General features: G+C 51.9%; 4 protein-coding genes across 7 annotated transcripts in view; all 4 read right to left on the reverse strand.

Moving 5' to 3' along the window:
* Nucleotides 1-405: 405 nt before the first annotated feature.
* Hoxd8 (homeobox D8) lies at nucleotides 406-3,537 on the reverse strand. 2 transcript variants are annotated; one of them, XM_070020494.1, is made up of 2 exons: nucleotides 2,287-3,537; nucleotides 406-1,846 (listed from the first exon to the last, which is right to left on the reverse strand). In XM_070020494.1, exons 1-2 carry the CDS (start codon nucleotides 2,855-2,857, stop codon nucleotides 1,554-1,556), a joined length of 864 nt encoding a protein of 287 aa, XP_069876595.1. In that variant the 5' UTR covers nucleotides 2,858-3,537; the 3' UTR covers nucleotides 406-1,553. The 2 variants fall into 2 exon arrangements, with proteins under 2 accessions (XP_069876595.1, XP_069876593.1); XM_070020492.1 differs by having other exon boundaries at nucleotides 406-1,849; nucleotides 2,287-3,536.
* A 4,775-nt stretch (nucleotides 3,538-8,312) lies between these two features.
* Nucleotides 8,313-11,924, reverse strand: Hoxd9 (homeobox D9). Of its 2 annotated transcripts, none has more exons than XM_070020452.1 (3): nucleotides 11,065-11,924; nucleotides 9,678-10,663; nucleotides 8,313-9,276 (listed from the first exon to the last, which is right to left on the reverse strand). In XM_070020452.1, the coding sequence occupies exons 2-3, from the start codon at nucleotides 10,486-10,488 to the stop codon at nucleotides 9,035-9,037; spliced, it is 1,053 nt and encodes a 350-aa protein (XP_069876553.1). In that variant the 5' UTR covers nucleotides 10,489-10,663; nucleotides 11,065-11,924; the 3' UTR covers nucleotides 8,313-9,034. The 2 variants fall into 2 exon arrangements, with proteins under 2 accessions (XP_069876553.1, XP_069876557.1); XM_070020456.1 differs by lacking the exon at nucleotides 11,065-11,924 and adding an exon at nucleotides 10,910-11,044.
* Nucleotides 9,206-26,333, reverse strand: part of Hoxd11 (homeobox D11) — a 17,171-nt gene continuing 43 nt past the window's right edge. The window contains exons 1-3 of one of the 2 annotated variants that reach the window (XM_070020486.1): nucleotides 25,137-26,333; nucleotides 23,932-24,388; nucleotides 9,206-9,276 (exon numbers count right to left, since the gene is read on the reverse strand). The exon at nucleotides 25,137-26,333 is cut by the window's right edge and continues 43 nt beyond it. In XM_070020486.1, the coding sequence (XP_069876587.1) occupies nucleotides 24,153-24,388; nucleotides 25,137-25,917 (1,017 nt within the window). In that variant the 5' untranslated portion in view covers nucleotides 25,918-26,333 and the 3' untranslated portion in view covers nucleotides 9,206-9,276; nucleotides 23,932-24,152. Of the gene's footprint in view, nucleotides 9,277-14,319; nucleotides 14,403-23,931; nucleotides 24,389-25,136 lie in introns of those variants that run through there. The other variant, XM_070020481.1, reaches the window with a different exon arrangement.
* On the reverse strand, nucleotides 13,425-16,601 carry Hoxd10 (homeobox D10). The gene is made up of 2 exons (XM_070020480.1): nucleotides 15,768-16,601; nucleotides 13,425-14,402 (listed from the first exon to the last, which is right to left on the reverse strand). Exons 1-2 carry the CDS (start codon nucleotides 16,510-16,512, stop codon nucleotides 14,125-14,127), a joined length of 1,023 nt encoding a protein of 340 aa, XP_069876581.1. The 5' UTR covers nucleotides 16,513-16,601; the 3' UTR covers nucleotides 13,425-14,124.

Raw genomic sequence — 26,333 nt, forward strand, 5'->3', positions numbered from 1 at the left:
CACTGGGCCTTACAACTGGAGACCTTTGTGAAGTTCTAAGCTTTCACAGAATTTTAGGATTATTCAGAGCAAGACAGAGTACGGGTAGGGTAGCAGGTAGCGATTATCATTCCACTCTGGAATGAGTGCCCACCCCCAGCATTTAAACACACACACACACACACACACACACACACACACACACACACACACACACACACACACACACACACACACACACACACACACACACACCCCAAAAACGCACCGCATGGGACCAGTTACTCCCACCCCTTTCCTATCAAACAGAAGCCTGGAGCAAGTTGCTGCCTTCTTGTGAGCCCTGGCCTTTGTTTGCCAGACACTGAGAGAAAGGGGTATCTGCCACAAAAAGGTATATTTGCCACAACACTCAAAGACATTAGCTCTAGAAAGAGTTTGATTTCTTTATTAAGGCGCTAGCTAAGTACTGGAGCGGATGTTTACACTTGGAGGTTTCTGCATTTGCTCTCAGGGCTTGTTTCAAATAGGTGGTAAGACCATAGCTTTCCTGAAGAACAGCAGAGGATGTACCAACCGACTTCTGAGATGCACACAGCAAGTTGGCTTAAAAGCAGCAGGCGAACACAGTGAAGGGAATACAAATAAATATGGCACCTACTTAGAACAGAATCACAATGGCAGCCTGGTCTGGAGACTTAGGTATTTCAGGTGATTACAAGTGAAGTTCAAAATGAAAGCAAAGCAACTCACCAGAGCGACGAAGAGTTAGTGAAAATGTTATAATTGGTTTTTCAAGTATTAATTTACTCTGAATTATTTGCCATTCATTTGTAGGGATCAGAGAAAATGATAAAACACCAATTTTGACATTGTCCTGAAAGTCTTGTCACTGGCCCAACATTTTCCTGAAGTTTAAGGAAGCTGTAGAGCCTGGAGTACACATTACACTCTTCAGCGAACATGTGCTTTTCAAATATTTGGCCCAGACTTTTTCCCTGACACGTTACATTTACAAAATACACAAAGAAATCTTTAAGGAGTAAATAAAAGGCATCCAACATATCCACTATAAAAGCAGGGGAAAAAACATAAATAACACATTTTAATCAAATAATATAAAGTAAATATTCTGCCAGCATAATTTTAAAAAATCAATAGACGTTTTAATTTACTCACCATAAAGAAAAAATTTTAAAATGTTCAAGTGCACTTGTTTGATTAATAAAGCATTTTATATTCAATCATTTAGTGCTAATCATTAGGAAGTTTACGTTGTTGAGACAAATCACCAGCTCAGACATTAAAAACCACCATTATAAAAATATAGCTACAAGGTCAATATCAAGTTACCCTTTTTATAGGACAGTTATAGGCAGCCTCTATGCTATACTAGAAACTTTTTTAAGACACCCCAAATCCCTCTGAAAGTGTAGAAACCTCAAGAGCAGTGACATGAAGGTAGCTTAAAACACAGGTAAGGTCCTGTCCAGAAAAAAGAAAATCGGTGGTGTCTACCAGCATATGTTGATCATTAGTTTTAATAGTCTGTGGTAAAAATTTAAAGGTAGAAGTTAATTTGTCGGGTCTTCAGCCCTGTCTTCCTCCAGTTCTGGGACTTCTTTTTTGGTTTCCCCGTCCTTCACCTCCTGCCGGGAAACGGGAAATTTGTCCTTGTTGTTCTCCTTTTTCCATTTCATTCTCCTGTTTTGGAACCAGATTTTTACCTGTCTCTCTGTGAGGGCCAGGGCGTGGGAAACCTCGATTCTTCTCTTCCTGGTCAGATAAGGGTTAAAAAGGAATTCCTTTTCCAGCTCTAAGGTTTGGAAGCGACTGTAGGTTTGTCTTCCTCTTCGTCTACCTGGAGCTGCTGATTAAAACAAATAAAAAAAAGGAGGGGGAAATGAACTTTTTTTTTCAATGTGGTGTCTCCGCTTGTTGGTAGAAGTTTCTGGAAACGCTTAAAGGGGAAATATACACAGTGCTCTTTAGCTCTGATTGACACATGTGCACAGATATATACATATGTATATACACACATATATATGCGAGTGTGTATAAGGTGTGTGAGCAAAAGCAGCAAAGACAAGGTCTTGGTGATCATTCTGTCCCCCATCATCTTTTCATGATTTCTACTTTAGGAAGAAAAAAAAATCAGTCTGCATTACTTTATGAGCCACTGTGGCTACACAGAAGGAAAAGGAGGGGGAGAGGGAGAGGACAAGGGAGTTTTAAAGCTAGAACGTGAGATGAAAGCAGATTTCTCCCCTATTCCCCTCTGTTTAAAAAAAAAAAATGCATCCCAACCTTGTGGTCTCATCCAGGGAAACATTTGAGAAGGAGACGAGCTCTGATTTAAGTGGTCTGGGTCCTCGCCAATATTACCACTGGACGATTTACAGTCAGGATATTGTACCAGCTCGGCCTCTTGCTGGGTCGTAAAAATCGGCTGTCTCTGTAAGTTATCGTATCCGTAAAACTTCGCGGGCTCTCGGTGACAGGCAATCCCGCCGCAGGGGGGAGGCGGCGGCGGAGGCGGAGGGTGCGGAGGAGGAGGTGGGGCGGCCTGGTAGGCTGCGGCCGGGCTGCCCCCGCCGGGGTGGAAGTAGTCCTGGCCGGGACCCGGGCCGCCCCCACCGCCGCAGCCGGGCGGCGGGGACGGGTGCGGGTGCGCTTGCGGGGGCGCGTGCGGGAAGCCGACGGCGCTGTTGCCATAGAGCTGCAGGGCGGCGGCGTGGCGGCCGCCGACCTCCGGCGCGAAGTGACAGTCGTAGTAAGTGGGATTGATGGCCTCGCCCGCCGCTGCCGCCGCCGCCGCCGCCGCCGCGGCCGCCGCCTTGTACTTGGAGTACAGCGGGTTCACGAAGTACGAGCTCATCGGGGCGGCGGCCGAGGGCCAAGGCGGCGCGGGAGGGCCGGCGGCGCGGAGCAGGCGGGGGAGCGGGGCGCGCGTCTCCGCCCGGCCGGCCTCGCTGCCGCGGGGGCCTCTGGGGCGGCCGCCGGGGCCGCCGGGCTGCGTCGTCGCTGCTGCCGCCGCCCGCTCGCCCGCCCCGCGCGCGTCGCCGCTGAGGCCCGGCGCCCGGGCGCTCGCTACTGGGCACTCATGCCCCGGCGCTGGTGTCACCGCCTCGGCGTCGCGCCGCCTCCCGCGCGGGTCCCGGGGCCTCGCCCAGCCCCCGCGCGCCGCGGCCTCTCCCGGCCTTCCCCGGCGCGCGCCGGCTCAGCCGCAGTGTAATCACCGACGCCCCGGGTGACCTGGCCCGCCGCCTCCACGGCTTCTTCCAGGCACCAGGCCGTGCTCGCGCCCCGGGACAAGAGGGGGGGGAGAAAAAGAAAAGAAAAACAAGTGGCCCGGCCCCCGGGGATACTCTGGCTTCGGTGTACAAACCTCCGCTCTGGAGGGAAACGAAAAACACAACCACACAGCCCCTGCCCGGTGCCACCTCTCACTTCACCTCCCCCTCCGCCCCCTCCCACCGCGGCCGCCGCCGCCGCCGAGGCTGCCGCCCCGGTGCGCGCCGGCGAGGCATTTTCGCACCCCGCCACTGCGCGGAGCGGGAGCGAGATGGGGGCGAGATAACCGCGCGGAGGGATCCACGCGGCGGCGAGGAGGCGCGGCTCCGACGGGACGCTTCACGCCGCCCAGAGATGCCTCCGCCGGCCTTAAAGGGGGCCCATAAAGCCGCACTGCCAAGGGCTCGCCCGTGCCCCGGGCGGGGAATGCCGACTGCAGCCCGCAGAGAGGGGGCGCGGCGGAACCTTACACTTGGGGGAAGCTGGAAGGTCACTCTCAGGGAGGCTGCCGAGTAGCTGACTCGCTTTCCAAGCTCCTGGGAGCTACCCCCTCAGAAATTAGGCATGGCTTTTGCATTTCCCAACACGCGGGGAATATGGCCCGGCGAGGTTGCCCGACCGGACCAGGCCCATTTAGGTGGTTTGATGAAAGGCTACCAAGGTGGCCCCAAACCCTGGCGTTATCAAAGCGAATCAAAGTCCCGCTTTTCCAGCCGAGCGGGCCTTGTGGAGACGCACATTTACCCTTGACGCACGGCATGCCTGGCCGAGGCTCCCGGGTTAATTGATATTTAATGGAAATCATGCCCATGAATATAGTTTCCATCATTTCACCCTTGATAGACGTCAGCAGGCGCGGGGGAGGGGAGGCTGGCGATGTGGACGGGAGCCTGGGCACTGCAGAGGCCGTGAAGAGGTGCGCAGTGGGAGAAGTTCCCAGCGGGGTAGAGGGACTGGTGCTGGGGCGGGTGGCATTTCTTGGGGCAGGGTGGGAGGCACTGTACCAGCCCTGGAGCGGAGCTGACCTGGGCGGGCTGGTGCTCCAGATGGAGAGCGGGGGGGGGGGGCGGGTAGCGAGTGTGTGCTCCCTGATCCCCCCCTCCCACAATCTCCCGCGGGGGCTCTCGGATCCCGCCGGTTCCAGGCGGCTTGGGGCCACCGGGCCCCGTTTTCTGCTAAGGATTCTAGTTGGTCCGTCAAGCCTGCGAAATAGCTGTGGAGAGTCGGTGCAGGCCTCAGCCTTAAGTTACTAATTTCCCCCAAAGAAATCGGAGACTCAGCCTAGTTTGTGAGCGGTGAGGAGGAGACATAGCCACAGAGTCCTGTGGGCAAGTCGAGTGTGAATGGACACAAAGTGACTGACTGTAGCAGCTCTTTCCAACGCGACTTGTGGCTTTACACCACCAACCACCTCCCCACACACTTCTTTTTTTTTTCTTTTGCTCTTTTCCCGCTTTAATGTTCAATAAATATGATGGGTCTCTGCTGTCTGTGTGTGTCTGTCTGTCTGCCTTTTCGTGGGGCCTTTGAGTGCTGGGCCCCCTTTTCTACGGAGTAACCCAGTGTCCTGAGGGCCCGGTCCCAAGGGCCTCAGGACACGCGCCAGCCCACCGAGGACGCTCCTGCTTCAGCTCAGACACACATCCCTACTTTCCACGACAAATGCAAACGTCTAAAGCCCCAGACTGGCCTCAAGACGCTGCAGGCCGGATGTTTCAGTTACTATCCGATCTCAGCCTGGGTGAGAGGTGATCGGAGGTGGATCAAAGTGGGCTGAGCATTCTTTTTATAAACAGACAAAATAAAGTCGACAAGGAAATCCATAACGACAATAATGTCTGGCTCAATTATTTCTACAGGGATGCCTGGAAAAATGGTGAAGGTAAACAGATTGTTGATGAATCGGAGATATTTTATTGAAATTGTTACTGGGGTGAATGAAAGGAAAGTTTGGTTCCCCCTCCCGCCCCGCCTATTATTATTAGGTAGCTTTAAGTCTGAAGGGGAACAACGGATTCTGACAGTTGAAGATTTATTTATAATTCAGTTTGGAAAACATGATAAAAATTATTTTGGGGAGAAGGATGAAAGAGATGACGTGCAAGATGCACTGTATTCATAAACTGATTTATTAAATAGCAACTCCTTTGTACAACTACTTAAAGATAATATGTAATTTTTAAGAAGTCATTTTCAATAAAGCCTTAGCATGAACTTTGTAGCTGTGCCTTTTTATTCCACTGGTAGGTGTGGGTTGGGTGTGGGCACACCTGCACATGTTTGAGCCACAGATAAATGAATAGATTTGGAAGTGGAGGGGGACAGAAAGCCTAGATATCAATAACACCTTTTAAGAGTTGTATGAGGCAGACATGAACACAACAAAATGCATTCTGAACATTCAGTCCTAATATAAAAAACATTGCATGTATTTCCTCTTGGGACAAATTCCTTTTTTAAAAAATTAAGCATTCTGTTTATAATCAACAGAAAGAGTGTGACTAACTTAGTAAATAAATGTCTATGCTTTTACACGTTTCTGTTTCGATAGAATGCATTAATTTACCATAATATTTTATAGTTTCAGCTGCGCCATAGTCCAGATTTTTCGGAAATCCTGACTGCGCCAAAATGTTATGGCCAACAAACACGGCTGGATAATTTAATAGTTCACATTGTTTATTTTTGTTAAATTCATCCTAATTTGGGATTAAAATAAGATTGTAAATAATTTTAATCAAATCCTTATTCCACGGTAACGCTAGCTTTACGAGATCAGAAAGTAGAGCAATAGCGCCCTCTAGTGACAAAATGCCAACTCAAGCGGCCGAATTTAACTTCCTTTTTATGAGCCTCAAACCAATTCTAATCTTGTTCTTTGAGAACAAGGCTTGGACTGCTGACACTAATAAAGCTTCATCTCTTGGATTGTCAACAAGTCAAGTGCAGCAAGCAGAGGCTCCTGAATATCAAGGATATTCTCATTTGTGCTCCCAAGCCTAAAGACTACAAGCCCTTCTATTGCCAGACAAGGCAGGTTCCACTTCTGTAGTCCTCCAGATGTGATTTTAAAGCACAATTGTTGGACAGTTTACATTTAACGAAAATCACAACTTTTAAAATGCTGATTGCAGATAGGCTTTTTTTCTTCTTCAAATGAGCCACTGATGACTAAGACACTATAGAAATTAAAGAAACCAATTGTTATTTTTCTTTTAATGTTGTGCTTTTTAGCATGAGTCAAAGAATACTTATTTAACTTTCTAACGGTAGTATTTTACGCTCACAAAGCTGGGCAGTGGGGATGGAGAGAGGTTGAGTCAAATTAAAGGCCTTTTGCTGGATCTCTGCATGGCTGTCTGGAAAGTCCCTGGAATTGTGTTTGTTTGAATTTTTGTGAATAATAAATGGGATTTAATTGTTTTATCTCAAAAGTCGCATAATGCACAGAACTGACTAAGCAGTCCATGTGAATTTTTCTTAAAAGCAATGGCTATTAAATCAGTTTAGGTGTTTGCTGCTAGGTTAATCTTTCCTTGTCTTTCAGAAATGCTTTCCACCAATCTAGGTATAATGATTATATCTGCAATAAGTGAACAGATAAAATGCCAGTATTTTAGCTATGCAGTTTGGAGTGGAGGGCTCAACGTTTTTTGAGAAAAGTCATTCATTTTTCCCCACCAACCACACTTCTGGAAGACTCTTTCATGGAGTAAATGCCCCCCAAATCATTAACCTTCCTTCTCTCAAGTAACAAGGTGGTGTTATTCTCTGGTTTTATTTTGTTTTCAAAGAATCAGCTAAACCATGGCTGCATTCAAAATATTATTGAGCCACTGGTCATAAGCTATTTTTGATGCTCAGCTCGTTTTTAAAGTCAGAAATACATCATCTCCTTCCCTCATTTTGATTTCGTAGGTGTTCCCATCTCATCCAGAGGTTCCTAAGCCCCTAGCCTTCTTGGTCCAACTCAGTTTTGTTTATATTTTATTGTCCAGACTTTAAGACCCAGTTTTGTCTGCATTTTTCCTTTCCTTCCACCAACATCAAAATGAGATGGTTTCAAAGCGAAGCTCCTGGCCAGTCGTAAACTCATTACCTCCAGACGTCTGGCCAGCCCGATGGCTTTATGACACCTTGGCTCTTCCTGTTTTCAAAGAGCTCTAGGTATCTGGCTGGCTGCAGGGGAGGGGGGACAACAGCACCTTCGGCCGGATCTGGCCCTTGGCTTTCCCTCCCAGCCCCCCCCCCGCTTTTTCTTCGAGCCCCCTCTTTCATCAGGAGCCCCAAGATCTCTGCCACCGCCCCCTCCCTTCCGCCCAACCCAGGCTGCCCGGCGCCGCCGCCTCCTCTAGGGCCTACAGAGGCTGTGCTCGGCCAGAACCCTCACTTACAATGACCTTCATTTTAGCCTCTGAAGGCAGACCGCAGAGGGCCGAGCTGGGGGCTAAACGTACACAGAAGCTGGGTGGAGGGAAAGGGGAGGTGGGATGCGGATGGACCATTTTGATCCGCTAAGGTCACTTTGGAGCTGTAGTGGGGAGAGGCCGGAGCTCCCAGCGTAACCGGTTGGGACCTCGCAGAACCAGCTAGCTCTGGGGACTTAGGGGAGTTGCTCCGGAGGGCCGAGTTAGCCTTTCTTTCCCTTGTTTGGAGACTGGGGTCAGCTGCTGGGTCTCCACGATCGATCGGAGGGTGGCACGGTGAGGTGAGGTATGCCAAAGCCTTATTAGCAAGCATGCCTGCTGCCTGGGGCCACCGACTCTGCGACTCCGAAAGGCCAAGTGTGGCCCAAGGCAGAGAGTTAGTTCAACCGAGGTGCTGGCACCAGGATGGGGAGTGCGCTAAGCCCTCTCCCAGGGGCTGCACTCCAGTTTGGGTTTGCACACACAAAGGGAAGCTCAGGGGCACATCGAGAACGGCCAGGTGGAAGGGCCCTGAAAGTCTGCGCGTCTCCCTTGCAGGGATGGAGAAATCGGTGTGGTCTGGGTGATATTTTGCAGAGAGATAGAGCAATCACACAACGTTCAGGGCCAGTGTCAGGGCACCATTTGATCAGATCAGCATTTATTGGTAGGAAGTGATAACATTTACAACCGTTTCCAGGCAGGAATGGAGAGGGCCACCACCCGAGGCAGCCTTCCCGGGAGAGAGCAGACGCCCCTACACACTGCGAATAAACCCCTCCACCCACCCAAGTCCCTGGGATGCTTTAGGCCTCACTCAAGGTCTGGGACGAGGGCCTGCCGGCTCCCTGAGGAAAGGGGGATTTCCAACCGGTAGGTGACCCAGACCCAGGCCTGGGCAAGCAGCAGGAGTGTACACAGTTTCTCGCTCAGCCTTCAGATTCTCCGAATTGGGGCACACAAGGCCCTGTTTGGAAAGCGCTGGGGGAGGGAACTAGACTACAGCACTTTCCAGAAACATGAGGGATATTTACACGGGGGAGGGGTTCCTCAAGCCAGCGTGCAGTCACAAAATATTGCATTTTCTAAGGAACCAAGGAGCAGGAAAGGGAGGGAGCGGGATAGAGCGAAACTCCAAAGCTACTTGGTTTCCTCAACACATAAGAGAGCAAGAGCAAACACAGTTCCCCCAATTAACTCACAGAGACCAACCACACAGTCACTTCTATCTAAAAAAAGGGGGGGTAAGGGAGTCTTGAGTCGCTGGAGTTTCTGGAAATTAAGAACCCACAAAACAACAACAACAACAAAAAACCCCTTGCTGCCCCAGGGCGCTCGAGGGAGCCGGTGCCGGGTCAGTCTCCTTTGGAGCATTTCTCCTTGCTCATCTTTTTCATTTTCATCCTACGGTTCTGGAACCAGATTTTGACCTGTCTCTCTGTGAGGTTCAGAATCCTGGCCACCTCGTAGCGCCGGTCCCGGGTGAGGTACATGTTGAAGAGGAATTCCTTCTCCAGCTCTAGCGTCTGGTATTTGGTGTAGGGACAGCGCTTTTTCCGGGTGGACCGAGCATGGATCCAGTTCGCGGCGGGGTTGTCTACGGAGAGGGGGGTTTGCAGAAGGGGAGCGAGGGGCAGAGGGGAGGCAGAGAGAGAGAGAGAGAGAGAGAGAGAGAGAGAGAGAGAGAGAGAGAGAGAGAGAGAGAGAGACGACAGGGTGGGGAAGAGAGGTCGTTAAATTAATTTCACCAAGGATGGCCGCGTTTCACAACTTGGGGGGAATTATCATAAAAAGCCTTAATGCCCGCGCTCTGTTTACCGTACAAACCGCGCGCCCAGGGTAGGTGGTTATGGGAAGCTTTTTTATGGATGCATGTTGCTCGCCTAGGCTTGGGTAGGCGTCTAGACGTTTTTATAGGTTAGTAAAACTATCAGTTTTGCACATTCGAGCCTTACAGGTTTCAGCAATAAATCAGGGGGCAATTTCTTTTGCACTTACTTGGGTCAAGTTGCTGCGGCGGCGGCTGCGGATGCTGCTGCTGCTGCTTCTCCTCCTCCTTCAGCGGGCAGCCGGGGCTTGGGTGATCGTTGCAAGCCGAGGGCTCGGCTGAGCCTCCCGCCCCAGGCCCAGCCCCGAGCCCTGCCCCGAGCCCCGGTCCCGCCGCCGCCGCCGCCGCCGCCGCCTTGTCCCGCAGGAACGAGTTGCACGGGAACTCGGCGCCGCCGCTCCCCGGGGACTCGCGGGCCGCGGAGCACTCAGTCCGTTTGGAGGTGGAGGAGGACGAGGAGGAGGAGGTGGTGGTGGTGGTGGAGGCTGCGGCGGCAGGAGCCGGGGCCGCTCCGGTTTCAGGCTTAATCCCGTAGTGGCGCCCGTTGGCTGGGCCGCCTGGGCTGGGACCGGGGCCCGGGCCGCCGCCACCACCACCGCCACTGCCGCCACCGCCGCCGCCCGCGCCACCGGGGAAGCCGGGCAGCGGCTCCATCCAGGAGCGCACGTAGCGGCTGGGCTCGGAGGCGGCGGCGGCCAGGGGCGGCGGGGGCACGTACGGGTGGTACAGGCCGCTCATCGCCGCCGCTGCCGGGGGCTGGGCGGGCACCGCGGACCACGAGGCGGAGAACACGGCCGACTTAGGGGCAAAACTACACGAGGCGAACTCGGCGGCGGCGGCGGCCGGGCTGTCGGCCACACCTGCAGGCCGACCCTGGGCGCCGGGCCCCGGCGGCCCGAAGCGCGCCGCGAACACCTCGTCGCCCTCATGGCCTATGAGCGAGTCCACGTAGTAGTTGCTGAGGGTGCCACTGGAGGACATTTTGAGGCGCCGCGCGCTCCCACCCAAGGTTACACTGCCCGCCGCCGAGCCGCTCCCCGCCGGCGCCCGAGCCGCCGACTAGTTCGCAGGCTGCAGCCTCCACCATTGGTCGCGCGGCCCACGTGATCATATTTACCAATACCCGGAGTAAATCAGTCCGCTAAACTGGGGGCTGCTGTGATTTAAAAAAAAAAAAAAATCATCATCATCAACGCAAACGCTGCAATTAGAGCCCGCAGGCCTCGGTCCGGGTTTGCCCGCTCGGCCTGGCCCGGTCCGCCGGGCGGTGGCGGGAACCACAGGCCCCAGGGCGGCCGCAGGAGGCGCTGGGGACTATTTGTTCGTCTCCTCCGGCCGCTCGGGGTCCTGCAGTCTCGACCCGGGCTCGGAGCCGTGGACCGCGTGTCTCACTCACACTCACCCAGCGCTGGGCCTGAGCCCGCAGCGGCCCCCGGCGCGCGGGGCCCGGTGCCGCCCGAAGCAGGCGGGCCTTCCAGGGCGGCCCCCTGGCGCCCGAGGGAATCTGTTCGTCCCTTGCCACTCTTTCGCCCTAAACCCACCCCGCCCCGCACATACCCACACACGCTCTCACAGCTTGTCGTGTTGTTTAAAACAGGTGGAAGACCTCTGTAATGATATTATGCCTTTCAATAAAAATTTTATGAGGTGTATTTGATTATAGATTAATGTGTCCCTAATAAAACGGACGGATGGAGCAGCTCGGAGGGCCCCCTCCCCTTGCCACACTCACACACGCCCCGCGCAGCCACACACATCCTCGACGTGAGGCTAGGCGCGCGCCGAGGCCTGAGGGGTGAACCGGGGCGGCCCGGCTCACGGGCCGGCCCCGCCGGGAGCACCAGCGGCAGCAGGGGCCTCTGTGTGCCCTCAGAAGGGCGGGCGAGTGGTGAAGTCCTCTGGGCTCAGACAGTGACGGCCAAGGTTCCTCGTCTTCTCTTGGGCGGCTGGAAGGCCCTGGAAGAGAACAGGCCACAGAGGGGAAAGACACACACGCTCCCACGGGCCCTCTGCCACCCGCGGCGCTGGCCCTGCCTGCGTGAGGCCTGCGGGAACCGCCGTTCCCACGGCACAGTGGCTTGGGGCCCATTCGCACGGAGAGGCCTCCAAGTGGATCCGAAGGTGTCTGGAAAAAAAAAAAAAAGAGTCTGGCCTGATAAGCAGGTCTTTTGGGCCAGTCCCTTCCCAAAATTTCCCCCCTTGATTGCAGAGGTAAAGCTGGGCAGCCTTGAATCTGAGAGAAATGCCCATTGTCACTCCCAAATCCATGGTACAAAGCCTCGGAAGCTCTGCTGGGAACCCAGACAAAAGCTGGGAGCTGGCGTGTTCCTCGCTCTCCAAGTTGCCCAGGGCACCCTTGGAGGGCTCCCAGCTCATCTCCATCCCCAGAAAGAAAAGGGGTAATGGCTACTTATTGCCTGATTGATTGCTTTTTGCCAATGGCTTTCTGATTTTGTTCCAGAGGGACTGCCCTTTCCTGTAGCATAGGTTTACCTCAGAGACATGCCCCCCTAATAACAGTTAATGTTGCTCCCCACATCGTGCTTGTGTGTGTGTGTGTGTGCATGTGTGTGTGTGTGAAGACTGCCAAGGAAAAACTGCCCTCAACCAAAATAAATCTGGGACAAATCTTTTCCAGTGTTCTTAATCTAAGGTGGATTCAGATCTATCTCCCTCATTCCCAGGAAATGATACCCCTAAAGGGTTCTGTCTTGGAACTTGGGAAGGTGCCTGGTTTGGGGGAAAGTTTAAAAATGAATAAATGGCGAGTTACCTAAAGACTCCCTGGATTAGGAATCTGAGCTGAGGCTCAAGAAGCCTAAATGGATTACTCTTAGGGAGAAAGAGGCTGGGGTGAAGAGGACCTGCTTTGTGAAACTCCTTGAAACTCCTGGAGACCCTTTGAAGACAGGGAAAATCTGAAGCAACGAATTCTCTGTCAGCTTTTCCCTTCAAATCCTCTTCTCCTTTTCCCTGTCAGGACTAGATAAATCTGGACTCGGTGAAGATTCTACAAAAGCTGGTGAGAATTTCACAAGCCATGGCTGTAAATGGAACCTTGGATGAAGGGAAGTTGTGTTCACTTGAAAATACATTATCAGTCACCTTTTCTGCATTTTTTTTTTGCTTGCCTCTCATACACTGGCTCCAACCAGCATTCTATAATTAAATAGCTAGAGATTTGACGGGGGAGTCTGTTTTCATATTTCCTTTAAACTTTTGCACGTGGGCTACTAAAAGGCAATAACTGAGCATAAAATTGTTTCACAAGGAAACCAAGGCAAAGTGGGATGGGAAAACTCACCCAACCTTGGCTTCGCTGGGGCCTGGCTGTCTTGCACTCAGGATGGGGTAGGGATGAGCAAAGGGGGAGCAAAATTGGATCCGATGCCATGCTAGACTGATGTTCTTGTTCCTGTAATGGAGGCCGGGCAGATTCCAGGTGGGCAAGACTAGTCTTGACCTAGCCCCTGATGATGGTTCCCCATCCAGAAATCACCAAAATCTCACTGAAAGTATTAAAAAATACACACACACACACAAACACACACACACACACACACACACACACACACACACACACAAAACTAAAGAGCAGAAATACACAAATGGGAATTGAGAGGAAGAAGCCGCTTGGGGGCTCAGGCTTACTTACCAGGCTCAGGCTACAGGGAAACTTAAACCCATTGAGATAACGACTATATTATTATGATTGGAGACAGGGTTCTTCTCTTCTTTTCTCCAGTTATGAAAACTGGACTCTTCTTCCCCCACCCTTTCCATCCCTGCCAAATTCCAGCATCTTAGGCTTCTCCAGCTTTCTCTCCCATCTCTCCCTTATTGCTCCCCCACCCAACTGCCCCCAAACACTTTCATTTCCACCATAAAATATTTCCATTTCAGAAAGCAGATGGAGCAAACTCATTTCCAGAGTTTATTGCATTATACATGCGACCAGAACATGCACAGAAAGGACAGGTTGCTGTTGTACTTCTACCAAACCACAGATGCACCACAAGGGAAAGGCTACAAGGCATAAGTTGTCAATATTCCATTTCACCAAGGACATTGCTAAGTTCATTTGTGAAAAGATACATTGTAATGTGCTTTTTTAGTCCCCCTCCCCCAAAGCTTGTGGGTTTTCTTATTTTTTTTTAAATATATATGTAATTTTTTGAAGTACTGGATGTATTCAAAATGCCATGAGTCCATGGGCTAACCACATACAGAGAACTTTTGTGTTAGGAAAAACATGAAAAAGTCACATTGCTGGATGGTTGAATGGATGGATGGTTAGATGGATGCTCCACAGTTCCAATAAGTTAAGACCCAAATGAAAATGCGCAGTATTAGTTACCCTGCATTATGATGAAAAAATAATAATAAATTACACGTGCTAAGTTTTTTAATATATATATATATATACTCATAGGGATTACAGATCACTTGCAGCACGAACAGAATGACCCCAAAGTCACATTCTAGCAGGAAAACAAAACAAAACAAAACGAAAAACAAAGAGCAATGAAGGTTTTGTTTCCGCCTTCCCAGTCCTCCAGCACTGGGCCCTGGAATGCGGTGCCCCTCTCTGATCCCGGCCTCTCACCGGCCTCCGACCTAAGAAAAGGTGAGGTTGGCGGTCAGTTCTCGGATCCGGTTCTCTCGGCTCATCTTCTTGAGTTTCATTCGGCGGTTTTGAAACCATATCTTGACCTGCCTGTCGGTGAGGTTAACGCTCTTACTGATCTCTAGGCGGCGCTCGCGGGTGAGGTACATATTGAACAAGAACTCTTTTTCTAATTCCAGCGTTTGGTGCTTAGTGTAGGGGCACCTCTTCTTTCTGCCACTCTTTGCAGTAAGCCAATTGCTGGTTGGAGTATCAGACTTGATTTCCTCTAACAAAATTAAAGGGAGAAGAAAAAAATCAAGAATTTTTTTTTTCTCTCAGTCTGTTCAAATATACCCTTGGCCATGACCCTGTTGACAGGAACGCCACTTTGGTCAATGCTTGATATTAAACATTACTTAGAGAGATGGGCCCTGAATGTACCTTAAAATGATGCCAAATTAAAACTAAATGCCCAAAGTAACACCATCAGAAGGTTATCTGTATCAAGGATCTCTCTCTCCCTTTCTCTCTCTCTCACATGCGCACATGCACACACACACACACACACACACACACAACTTTCTGACTCACACAAAACATTAGTATAATAAACTTGCCAGGATCTCTAGCAATATTCTAGATGATCACCTCTTGACAGGGCAGAAGTGGAGGAAGCCATGGCCTGGGCAAGCCTGCCATCGTCCCTGCAGCCTCAGGTCTCCCAGTCTGTCTCGCCCCTAGCCAGGTTTAGCTTATAGGTGCCTATCCTCTTTTAAAAGACAAAAGTCTAAAGAAAGGATACCTTCTTCACCCTGTCTGGACGTTGTTGCATTCCTCAGAATTCCCCAAATTCTCATGCATTTTTGCTCCTACACAAAAGCACTTCTCCAGAAATGTAACCCCTAGTATGGCCCACCTCTGGGTGCTGGAGGAGAGGTTTAGGGGCCAGATTCCATCTCAAAAGCCCAAACCCCTGCCCCTTTGCCTTAGTCAAGCCTTAAGGCTGGCCCTGCAAAGTGGGCAATGCAGATCCATTCTCCCCCGCTCTGCCTTTGCCCTCTTTGTGGATGGACTGCAAAGCCTGCAGCCCTTTCCCCAGACAAAGCCAAGGTTACCTAGCCAGCCCCACAAAGGCAGGAAGCGCTGTTCTCCTACCCAAGCCCCAGCGGCCCAACCATCTCCTTCCCCTCGAAGCCCCCAAACTCGCTGGATGCGGGGTGTATACTCTTGAACACAAACACCGTGCCTTGGACCACCTTAAAATGATCATTGGGTGCAAAGAAAATCTGGAATTGCACATCTGAGCAGGGGAAAGGAGGCTCTGGGACCCTTCTGTGAGCCGCAGGTCTCCCCAGAGCTCTTTTGTTGCATTTCAGGTCTGGCTCAGGAAAAATAAAGCCGGCAAGGCTTTGCTCTGCCCCGGCGCCATCACCATGGGGCCAGGACTGGCCGGGAAGGCCATAGCAGCGCGAGAGAAGCGGGGACCATCTAGAGGCAGAGATCTCCCCTCTAAAAGCCGGGCGGAGCAGCACCTGCCAAGTCGGGGCTGAGCTCCGCTGCCTGGGCTCCGTGCTGGGCACCCGAGCGCTCCCTCTCCGCCGGGTTTCCGGACTGCGCGCCCCGCTGGGGTGGCAACTCTGCTCATACCGACCTTTGCTTTCCTTCTCCTGCACTTCAGGACTGGACACGGAGACTTCAGCCAGGCAGCTCCTTTCTTCGGGAAGGCCGCCTTTGGCCTCTGGGCTCTCCACCTGGGACACTTTGGTGGGCTCCTGGCCGCTCGCGGTCTCGTTCATCTTCTTTTCCATCTGCAGCTGGGCAGCCGAGAGCTGCGGCTTGGCCGCGCCACGAGGGTTGAGCTGGAGCATGACAGTGGAGCTGCCTTCGGGGCTGTTATTGTACTCTTGGGTTTTCCCGGTGGCGTAGGTCTGACTCAGTCTAAAGTATCCAGGGACAGGAACCTCGGGGTTCTCAACAGGACAGGACTCGGGGACCAGCCTCTGGTACGAAGGGACCTCGGCAGAAATGAGTTTGTTGCGCTTATCAGAATACATGCAGCAATTGGATTCTTCTTTAATGTTGGTAGTGAAGGAGCAAGTGGGGACTTGCTGTGTAACAGGTTGCTCTATTCGACAAGATCTGTTCGGGTCTGTCCAACTGTCTACTTGAGGTATATAAGGATGCACATTCATACCCATATTTTGGTGGTTCACTTCTCTTTTGGCCAGAGACGGGAGCAGTCCACAGGTTTGCATTCCATAGGTCCCCATGTCTGCGCTAGGTGGTGGCATGTACATGCTGGCGCTGCTCGAATAAAAACTGTCACTCCTGCAGGCACTGATCAAGGAATCTACTAAAAAAGTATTAGCAGCAGGAGAGCTGTTGGGAAAGGACATTTTGGGGAGGAATTTGAAGAAGAGAGATTGTGTCCTTTGTAGGCTGACATCTCTAGGAAAACATTCCCCGTGTAATTGTGGATGCCTCTGCCGACCACATGACAACCAAGCCAATGAGATTTGAAAATGGCCTTGAGCCGCAGCCTCCTCGCAGGTCACGTGCTCCCCAGCCCGGCCGGCCGGCCGCGTAAGCACGGACAACAGCGACATCTACTATGCGCCCGCGATAGTGCGCGCTGGAGACAACCGGCCCAGAGCTCGCAGCCACCCGCCGGCCCGCCTCCCCGGGGCTCCCTTGGCCTGCCCGCCCCACTCGCGTCTCCCGTCCCGGCCACCGGCCCCCGCCGGTGGAGGGAAAGGCTTGGTCGGGAGGCCACGCGCGGGAAGGAAAGCCACAGCACAGTGGCGCTGGCACACAGAAAGCATTTTCCTACAAACACTCAGGCTGAACGCGCCCAAGAGGGCCAGGTCCCGGGCCAGGGGTGGAGGCGCGGGGCGGTTCACACAGTACCGGGCAGCCAGCAAGGTGAGGCGGATTTCACCAAATCCGGAGGCATCCCACCCAGGGGTCCAACGGAAAGAGCTCTCAGGCAATGACTGGGCCAGCATGTCCCGGGAAGCACAGGCGAAGACGGCCGACAGGGCCGAGAGGCCACGCAGCCGGCCAGACCCAGAGCACAGAGGACGGGTCCAGCCCCGCAGTTTTCCTTTTTCTAGGCCCTCACGCCAGGATTCGCGGGGCCCCTCCGCGCGCCTCGAGCAACGGGAGTCTTAGACTCTCAAAGGAACCACACCCTGACCTTTGAGGGGCCAGGAGCAGGGAGCTTTCCGCCCGGAGACAATCCTTCGCCAGCAGTTCTCCGTCCGCAAAGCGTCCCTGGGACTCCCAGCGGGAGAACTAAGCCGAGATTTCCTTCCCCAAGCACCCTGAGAACACAGCGCAGGGAGAAGAAGGGGGAAAGAGAAAAATAAGGAAAAGGGGGCAACTCTGACCCAACGACCCCAGAAGTTTTAGAAAATTGGGCCAGGCAGGAGAGAAGAAATACAAAGGTGTCATTTGCTTCTTCTGCGAAGAAAAATATGTTTTCCTTTTATGGATTTTGTAAAAGCATTGGTTTCTGACAAGTGCAAGGTACAAAAGGTTGTGGAATTTATTAATACATATTAAGAAGAATCAGGGCGATCAATAAAATTCTCATCTACATTCTTGGGCTACTTGGTAATTTTCTTGCTTCTGAAGGTTTTTAAAGAGTTATACCCGCTGTTGCCACACACGGGAAGATATTTTATTAACAAATCAATCGAGACTTTGTAAAGGATAAGATTAATAGTTAAGATTTAGCATAATGGCGTTGGCTTTATGAATTATTGAAAATTATACTATTGATTTTTCCCCTTCACTACCAACCAAGAAGGTCAATTTTTGTTTTAACACAAATCGTCAAATATTAAAAGCTATCCTTTTGTCAGAAGTTGAGTTTTATAGTTTGGGATAATCCCTAAAATTATTTGACAAGGCTTTTGCTTGCTGAAGAGGAAGGAGGTGGGAGAGTCTTAGTTCTGTTTCCTCTGGTGAGGGAAAGTACTATAAAGAGGATATGGTCTGAGGTTGTGGTCCAGCTCATTAAAGAACAACCACCACTGCTACCACCGTGGAAACTCAGAGTTTTATGAGAAACTTGAACAACTTCCTCCCTCCTTCTCTGGTTGCAGGCGGGAGAGCCGCCCTGCGGAAGCCGAGGCCTCAGGACAGCAGCGGGGAGCTTTAACCTTGATTGCCAAAGACTTGCCCTGGGCGAGGGGCCCTGCCAAGCGCGAGGGAGCCATCTCTCCGCCTTTCCCGGCAGCCAAGAAAGTGAAACGGCCCCGAAACCTCTGACCGTGAACCAGTTCTCTATCCAGGACGACATCTGTGTTCTCTTCTCCCACTCACTTACCCAGGACTAGGCTGGCCTTGGATTTCAGGCCCAGAGACTGAACTTGTGGGTAAACGTAGTTTCCGCCTCAGCAGAACATTTCTTTGGGGTCTGATGCTCATTGGGGAACCTTCACATTCTGGGGGACTTAAGATTCTGGCTGCTTCTGCACAAAAACCTTTTCCCCCAAAGTCCTTTGTCACCCTCCTCCCCCCTCTTTCCCCAAAGAATTTCCCCTGTCCCAGTGAAAACAGGCGTTGAACATTATTTTCGGCCTTGGGACCAATTCGCTTGTCCCCCTCTTACTGCCCTGGCCCAAACAATAACCCCTTAAAAAAAAACAACAACAACAACTCTGCGGTGGCAATGAGACAGACCTTTTAAACCTTTACGCAGCTGTTCAAATACAACATCATTGTCAGGTTAAAAGCCTGGCGCCTCTAACTGCTCTGGCTGCTGCAGCCCGGTATAGCCAGAGGTTTAAACATTACCTTTCCACAGGGGTGGCTCTTTTTAAGCTTGGGGGTGGAGATTGAGAAAGGCAGGGGAGGGGGGGAAACCCTTTGAATATAGGTTACTAAGAGCCTATTTAAATCGAATAGCTACTGATCATCGGCACCCCAAAATTTCCCTTTTCACATTGTGGAGATACTGTTCTGAGCCACAGCTAAGCATGCCCAGGGCTGTACAAAGTGCCCGATGCACTAGCTCTCGGCAGGCACCCAGACGCCAGCTTGGCGCTCCAGCATTCATTGTGTTGCCTTGCTCTCGGCCAAGAGAGATTGTCCAATTTTCCCTATCCCAAGTGAGGCAAGACTGTTCAATCTAATCAGGAATTTTATGCCCATCAAATGCCCTTTCATAATCTTTATTTATACATGAAGAAAACATCCAGTCTAGTGTGTGCAGACTGAGTAGGTCTTCAGTGAGCTAGAACAAGCAGAATTTGCCTTCTGAATTTGGGGGCCTTTCTGTGTCAGACCTGTGTAGCTTCCAGGGCAACATCACCTCATTTTGGATAAGGTATGAACAGGTTTTCCCTCACAGAAAGGATGTGTACCAGATACAATTTTATGCTGGTGTCACAAAATTCTATTTTTTCTCTTTTAGATATCTGCCTTCAGACCAGTTTGTGGGGGCCAGTGCCTGCCAATATTTCAGAGATTTCTAGCATTATAAATTGAGCTAAATAGAAATAATTCAAGAGAATTATCTGCGTCAGGAAGGACAGAAAGTGTGCATTAAGATCTTAAGGCTGGGATGAAGCAAATGGAATTAAAAGATGGTGGCTTTATGAAAAGCTAATCTTTATTTTGCTTAGATTGTATAATAAAGTTGTTTGTGATCATCTTTAAATCAGTTAGGGCAGTTACCACTAAGCATAGATCAATAATACACCACAAACGACATGAATATTCGTGTTTTTTACTAAGATGCCCTTCTCTCTGGCACAGTTATTTCCAGAGGAAATTTACAAGAGTTGCCTTAGCAAGAAATTAGCATTTGTAATCCAAATGTGGCTTCCATCTCCCACTCTCTCTCAGGAAAAAAGAGCGGGAGTCCTGGGCCTCAAAGAACCTGGGGGCTCCTGGAGTCGCCCAGAATCAGAGCCTTGACTTGCCTTTGGACTAGGTTGCTCTTTGGGGACAGACAGGAAGGTGACAAATTCAAAGATGTCTCCCCAGGTTACCCCTCTGGGTTGCAGGGAGCACTACCGGACCAAAGAGAAAAGAAATGGAGGAAGCAAACTGGGAGACAACCACCAGAGCCATAAGGGATTTACGAAGACATGCAAGCCGGACCGCAGACCAAGAGCCTGTTTCTGTACACACACAAAAGACTCCTACTTCGCTCATTTTCCCTCCACTTGGGAATCCAGAGACCTCGGCGCCTGAGTATCCGTGACCACCCTCAGCGAGTCCTACGCGCCCTGAAAGGTCGGAGAGGGGGAAGTCTTCAGCCCCCAAAGATTCTGGTCCAATCCCCTGGTCCTAGCCAGGTCCATGTTGGCCACCGCCGGGTGGAAAGGCATTGCCGAGCGCTGAGCTGCCGTGGTCCGAGGGCGGCTGCCAGCCAAGGCCAAGGGGCCCGGCCAGATGCGCCGCCGATGGAACCGCCTACAGAGGAACTCAACGACATTTGGGGAGGGAGTTCTCGCCCCCTGTAGACTGAAGTCTCAATGGGGCTCACGGAAAGGTCGCTTCACAATAGCTAAGCTCGACCCGCGGCTGGACAGGCGGAGCCGGGTGTACCCTCGGGGAACACCCACGCCCCTTGCTGGCGCCTAGCCGGGGAGTCGCGGCGCCCCGGCCTCCCCGCAAGCCTATGCCAGCCCCCCCAAAGCCGGCCGAGCAAGCGGACAGACGGACCCAGCGCCTTAGATCTAGGGCCTGGAAGGCAGAAGGGGAGTCAGCAGAGCCAAAGGGGCTAGCGTTAATTCCGGGGGCTGCGAGGACTTCACAGTGAACTTCGTGTGGGGGGGGGGCAAGGTCCTTGTTTGGAGTGGCCCTGGTCCTTTCCTCTTTGGACTGCGGACGGGGACTCAGGCACACTCTCCAATGTCAGGGGCTTTGGTAGGGCGGAGAAGGTACTCGGCGGAAAACACTATTCGTGAGAGCCAGAGCCCAAACGCAAACTCCGCACCTCAAGACCCCAGGACAGCTTCTGTCAAAGGCAAAGCCCGCTTCCTTCAAACACAAACAAGTTCCCTGCACCACAAAGCCCTGACGTATAAACTTCCCCAAGAACCCTTTGCCTCCTGAAGTTGCCTCCAGCTCAGCCAGACACCAGCACCCCAACTTGTAGTTCGGTGCGTGTCTCATAGTCGCCAGAGGTAGCCCCGCACCACGCATGGCTCCAAAATCCTTAGTTCAGAACGACCCCCACCCCACCTTACCCCACCCCACCCCGGCCTGGAGGCAAGTCGTTTTTTCTAAGCATACACTCAGCTAAGTGATGAAGCCCTACTCTGTGTTAAACAAAAGGCTTTTAATCATGTCCGCGGGCTGGGAGCTCACAAGGCGCATGTGGCTTTTGAGAGTTCTTATCCTTGACATTACTCTCCACACTCAAACCAACAACAGCATTGATTTTTCCTAATTTAATTAACTCTCAGTAGGTGTGAAGTATTTCATCCAAGCATGTATTTTTGTCTTTTAAAAATCTCTCATGGACAATATCATTTTAAACCAAGGTAACACTATGCTTACAGCTTTGTCTTTAAGAAGGCAACATAAGGCAAGAAATACGGGTTGAGCAATCTCCTCTGTTGGGAATCTGATTGTCCTCCTTTTCTCCCTCTGTACACAACTTCTCACACTTCAGGACTGCTGAGAACAAACAAATAGCAAACACCTTAACTGCTGCCTGTTTCTAACGGGCGGAGAGTGCCTATTACAATCTAGTACTGGAAAATAAGGTACCGCAGCTTCTTGGCAAAAGCTGTTTCTGAACGTGAGTGCGCCCTCGTGTGGCTGTACAGCCCCCCTGCACACGAAATGGTTGGCTATGGTGGCTGGCACACATGCTTACACAGAAGTAGTTTTTTTTTTTTTTTTTTAAAGATGAAGGAAGAATCAGTTTGAAGCTTCTGGAAAGATAATGCCATTAAGGCATTGATACTAAAAACTGATGTCCAGAATTCCAAGCAAAAGAATACCCTTCCGAAGGAAATAATTTGATTTCTTTGTTTCTGTTGCATTTTTTTCACCAAAGGTCGAGGGAAATTTTTAAAAAATATAAATATATTTAATTTTGTTTCATATCCTACAGAGTGCCATAATTTATCTGGCTGTGTGGCAAATTGTTTTTAAATATCATTAAGGTGTAAGTCTGGACAAAACTTACTTCTTCAAACACCTTATTTTTAAAACTGTATTTTTAAAGTTACAGCAAAAGGAACCACTTCCTAAGATCTCCCCCAAATCTACAGCACATCCTACTTGTAGAAAAAGCTAAAAGGCATTTTAATTTAACCATTATTCTTTTAAAAAGTAATTGCTATTGAATTACTCAAATGTTTGTAGGGAAATTAAGGTTATTGATCCTGAAATTAGGAATTTTCTTAGATTTATGGTGAGCCCCCAATATGATTCTGTGTGGTCATAAATGTTCGCATGGGTCTGGGTGTGTGAGCATGCATTATGAGAGTGGGTGGCTGTTGAAAATCACAGAAGAACCTTAAGGCGCCTAATTATTCAGAGAGGTTAAAGGTGATGACCTTGACATTTTGGAAGTTCAAAGGCATACACTTATGCACTTATGTTTTTCCTTCCTTTAAAAAGTCTTAGTAATTAAAAATGTTTGTATTTCCAAATGCATACTTCCTCAAAGATGCTTGAGGTGCTGTGCATCTAATAGATTTATATTTTGACTTTGGACTTACGAAAAGCTAAGAGTCGTGAGACTCACTTCATCCTTTCCAAAGAAAGACAAGCTTTTCTCACTTCTTCAGTTTATTGCACATTGCGGAAATCTCTTTTGGGCCACCAGAAGGTGTATAATATAACCCAATTAAGCTGTTTAGAACTTTGGCTTTTATGGTGTTGTCTAGACAGTTCAAGGTTTTGTAAACAGCCTGGCCTGGCCCTGCAACATAAAGTGCAGTGCAGCCCTCACCACATTCTTTAACTTAAAGGGATAAATGTGGTGAGAAGTAGGTCTGTAGCCCCTGGCCTTAGTCCAGTGTGGAGTGTATGTGTGGGGGGGGGTGGGGGGCTTACGTTCTCTGCTCCAGACCCACTGTGACACCAGCAAGGACTTCAAGTCCTATTCCATCCACTAGCTTCATTTTAGCTAACTATCTGCCCTGGAAGGCTATACTTTTGGTTTGTTCTTTTAAGGAAACTTGGTTTCTCATTGCTTCTTTGAAATAATTTGCATTGTCTAACTAGATTTCAATAATTATTTTGTCTTTCCAGAAATTTCAAGTTCAGTAGATTAGGGTAGTGGTGGGGATTTGCTTCTCAAGTTCCTGCTGTTCCAGTCTTATTGCCTGGAGAAGTCAGCACTACCCTGGCTGGGTCAGACAATCAATGCAGAAATATACCACTTACATGTGTTTTTTTTTAAAATAATGTAATCTAAGGGGGGGGGGTGCAAGAAACAGCTCCTATTATAGTAAAATTGAAAAGCATTCCACTGGTTTATCAGTGAATTTTGGCCACTAAGATATCCTAATTCAACACTAAACTTCTTCAGGGGATAATTCATGCAGTGTATTGAAGCTATAACCTCATTTTTACTAGAAACCATTTATTCACACACAAAAAGACAGTGACTCATGCCTTGATATGACAGACCAAAGGTACATTTCTCAGAGCTTAAATAATCTGCGTTCAGAGGATGGGGGGAAAGTGATCGCTTAAACTCAGAACACAACACCAGCGCCTTCTAGTCCCCGTGGCCTACCTCCCTACAGATCGCATCGCATCCCCAGGAGGACGAGGGGAGGAGGAACAACAGCACATTGGCGGTAAAATTGTAAAGGGACGTTTGCATTTACCATTTTCCCCTTATTAGGATCCGCTCGGCCAAGTCCCCGGCCTCGTCCTCAGGCTGCGGTGGTGGTCGCTGGGAGGTCCAGAGATGACCGTGGGAAGGAATCGAGAAGTTCCACAGAGAAGAGGCGTCATTAAACCCAAGAACAGTGGGCCTGCGGAGGGCAGGCTGGTGGAAAGGAGGGTGGGTGAGTGGGGCTCGGGGAGGGGGCGCTTCCTGAAGCTCTCAAAATAAGGGGTTTCCAGTGAAATACTGAAGACGGTCTCTGTTCAGTTTCTTTTCTTTCATCCTGCGATTTTGGAACCAGATTTTGACTTGCCGGTCAGTGAGGTTGAGCATCCGAGAGAGTTGAAGTCTTTTCTCTTTGTTTATGTATACGTTAAAGAAAAACTCACGTTCCAGTTCGCGGATCTGGTACTTGGTGTAGGGGCAGCGTTTTTTCCGAGACCTCTGGGGGGCCACTGCAAAGCAAAGAGACCAAGGGGTGAGAGAGGCTCGCCTGCCAGCTCCCACCCTCCTGCTCGGGCCACTGAGCGAGGGCCAGGCCTGGGCCCCGTGAGGGACGTCCCCTACCTCAGCTGAAAGGCCCTGCCTGCGTCGTGGGGGGATGATATATGGGCGGGCACAGGAGAGTGCGGGCGTGGACGTGTGTTCACGCCCGGACACACACACACACACACACACACACACACACACACACAACCATCCTGGCACCTAAATAGGGAAGAGGAGGGCGACTCAGGCTCTGAACTGGAACACGAGGAGACAGAGACACGAGTGCACCCGCCAGGGCATCTGCTCCACTCCAGCGGTGCGCGCCAGCCGGCGGCTTGGATAAACTCCAGTGCAGGGATCAGCCACCCCCTCCCTTCAAAGCTGGAGGCTCCCCGGTCCGCACTCACCAACTGTCTGGGAAATCTCTCTCCCTCCCACCCTCTCTCGCCACAGTCTTCAACACTCCCCCCCCCCCCATAGGGAGAAAGCTCTCTGCAGCAATTAATGTCCCCCTCGAAGTCTACCTTAAGCCCACCTAAATTGGTTTCCTATCATAAACACGCTTTACAACGACCCTGGAAATCTTATAGGATGTATAAACCCCTTCGAATGCTTATAAAGTGGCACATAAAACGGCGCAAGCCGAGGGAGGCCCCCGCCACCCCCCACCCGCGCCCCCCCGGCCCCGCCGCTCCCCCTGCGCCCACTGCCTACCTGTGCCGCTGCTCTTCTCGGTCCCCGCCTCCCCGGGGGGAGCCTCGCCATCGCCGCCGCCACCTTCCGCTGCCCCCTTGGGCTCCGAACCCGGAGTCGCCTTGGCGCAGGGACTTCCCCCGCCACCAGCAGCCCCGGACTTGGGGTCGCCCTTGTCAGCAGCGCCCTCGGGCTGCGGTGGCGCGGGCGGCGGCGGGGGCTGCGGCCCGGCGAACGGGGGCCCGGGCGCCGCCTCGTAGAACTGATCGAAGCCCTGAGGCAGGATGCCATTGCGGCCCACGGCGCTGTAGAAGTTGGAGGCGGCGCCCGCGGGGCCGTGCGGCGGCCCCGGCGCGGCGCACACCGGCTCCGGCGCCTTGAAGAGTACGTCTGGCCGGCGGCCGGCGGGCGGGAGCAGCTCTCGCTGCATGGCCGCTTCTTCGGCCGCCGCCGCCGCCGCCGCGGCCGCCGCCGCCGCCGCGTAGTAGGGAGCGTAGCCCCCGGCGCCGCCGCCGCCCCCACCAGGGCCGCCCCCGCCGCCGCCGCCCCCCGCGCCGCCGCCGCCGCCGCCGCCGCGGTACGGCCACTTGGCGCGCTCCAGGCCGTAGTCGCGAAAGGCCACTTCTCGCACTGGCTGGACGTGCGGCGCCAGGTTGGAGGAGTAGGGAAAAGTCATCTGGCAGGAGGACGGTTGCGAGAGGAATGACGGCTTGCTAGCGAAGTCCGACGGGGCCACATAGTAGGCGCAGCCGGGCAGGTACATGCTGGCTGCGCTCGGGCCGCACTCGTCAAAGTCGTTCATGGCTCCGCGGCGTGCACGCCGGCAAGCCCCGGGCCGCTCCCCGCGCCGCCAACCTGAGCCATCGATTGCACAAGAGGCTTGGGCCAGGATCAACTAAGCAAAAATCCCCACCGGGCGCTGACGTGCAATTCATCTTGATTGATTCTGGTGGTAATTATGTCACGTGACGCCATGGAGAGAAATGTCCTTATATCTATATCAGCGCTCGCCAACACACCCCGGGACGGCTCCTGGCGCCGAGACGCGCGCACGCTGGGGGCGGATCGGCCTCTCCTTTCCCGCCAGCTCTCCCTGGGCGCCCCCTGGCCAGGCTGCGCCTCCGGCCGGTCACCTGCGCGCCGCCGGCGGCTGCCACCGCTGGGCGCATCTGCCACCGCCCGACTGGGCCGCCCGCCCGCGTTCGCCCGCCCGCGCTG

Source organism: Dipodomys merriami, unplaced genomic scaffold (genome assembly GCF_024711535.1).
Source record: "Dipodomys merriami isolate MVZ:Mamm:240054 unplaced genomic scaffold, mDipMer1.0.p SCAF_1, whole genome shotgun sequence".
Taxonomy (NCBI): Eukaryota; Metazoa; Chordata; class Mammalia; order Rodentia; family Heteromyidae; genus Dipodomys; species Dipodomys merriami.

What these genes read in the sequence shown, in the direction of transcription:
- Hoxd8 (XM_070020492.1), bottom strand. Translation starts at nt 2,857, where the DNA reads ATGAGCTCGTACTTCGTGAACCCGCTGTACTCCAAGTACAAGGCGGCG. An exon ending in TCCCTGGATGAGACCACAAG is followed by an intron (nt 1,850 to 2,286) that starts GTTGGGATGCAT and finishes TGTTTTAATCAG; the next exon opens with CAGCTCCAGGTAGACGAAGA.
- Hoxd9 (XM_070020452.1), bottom strand. Translation starts at nt 10,488, where the DNA reads ATGTCCTCCAGTGGCACCCTCAGCAACTACTACGTGGACTCGCTCATA. An exon ending in GCCGCAGCAACTTGACCCAA is followed by an intron (nt 9,277 to 9,677) that starts GTAAGTGCAAAA and finishes CCCTCTCCGTAG; the next exon opens with ACAACCCCGCCGCGAACTGG.
- Hoxd10 (XM_070020480.1), bottom strand. Translation starts at nt 16,512, where the DNA reads ATGTCCTTTCCCAACAGCTCTCCTGCTGCTAATACTTTTTTAGTAGAT. An exon ending in GCAGGAGAAGGAAAGCAAAG is followed by an intron (nt 14,403 to 15,767) that starts GTCGGTATGAGC and finishes TAATTTTGTTAG; the next exon opens with AGGAAATCAAGTCTGATACT.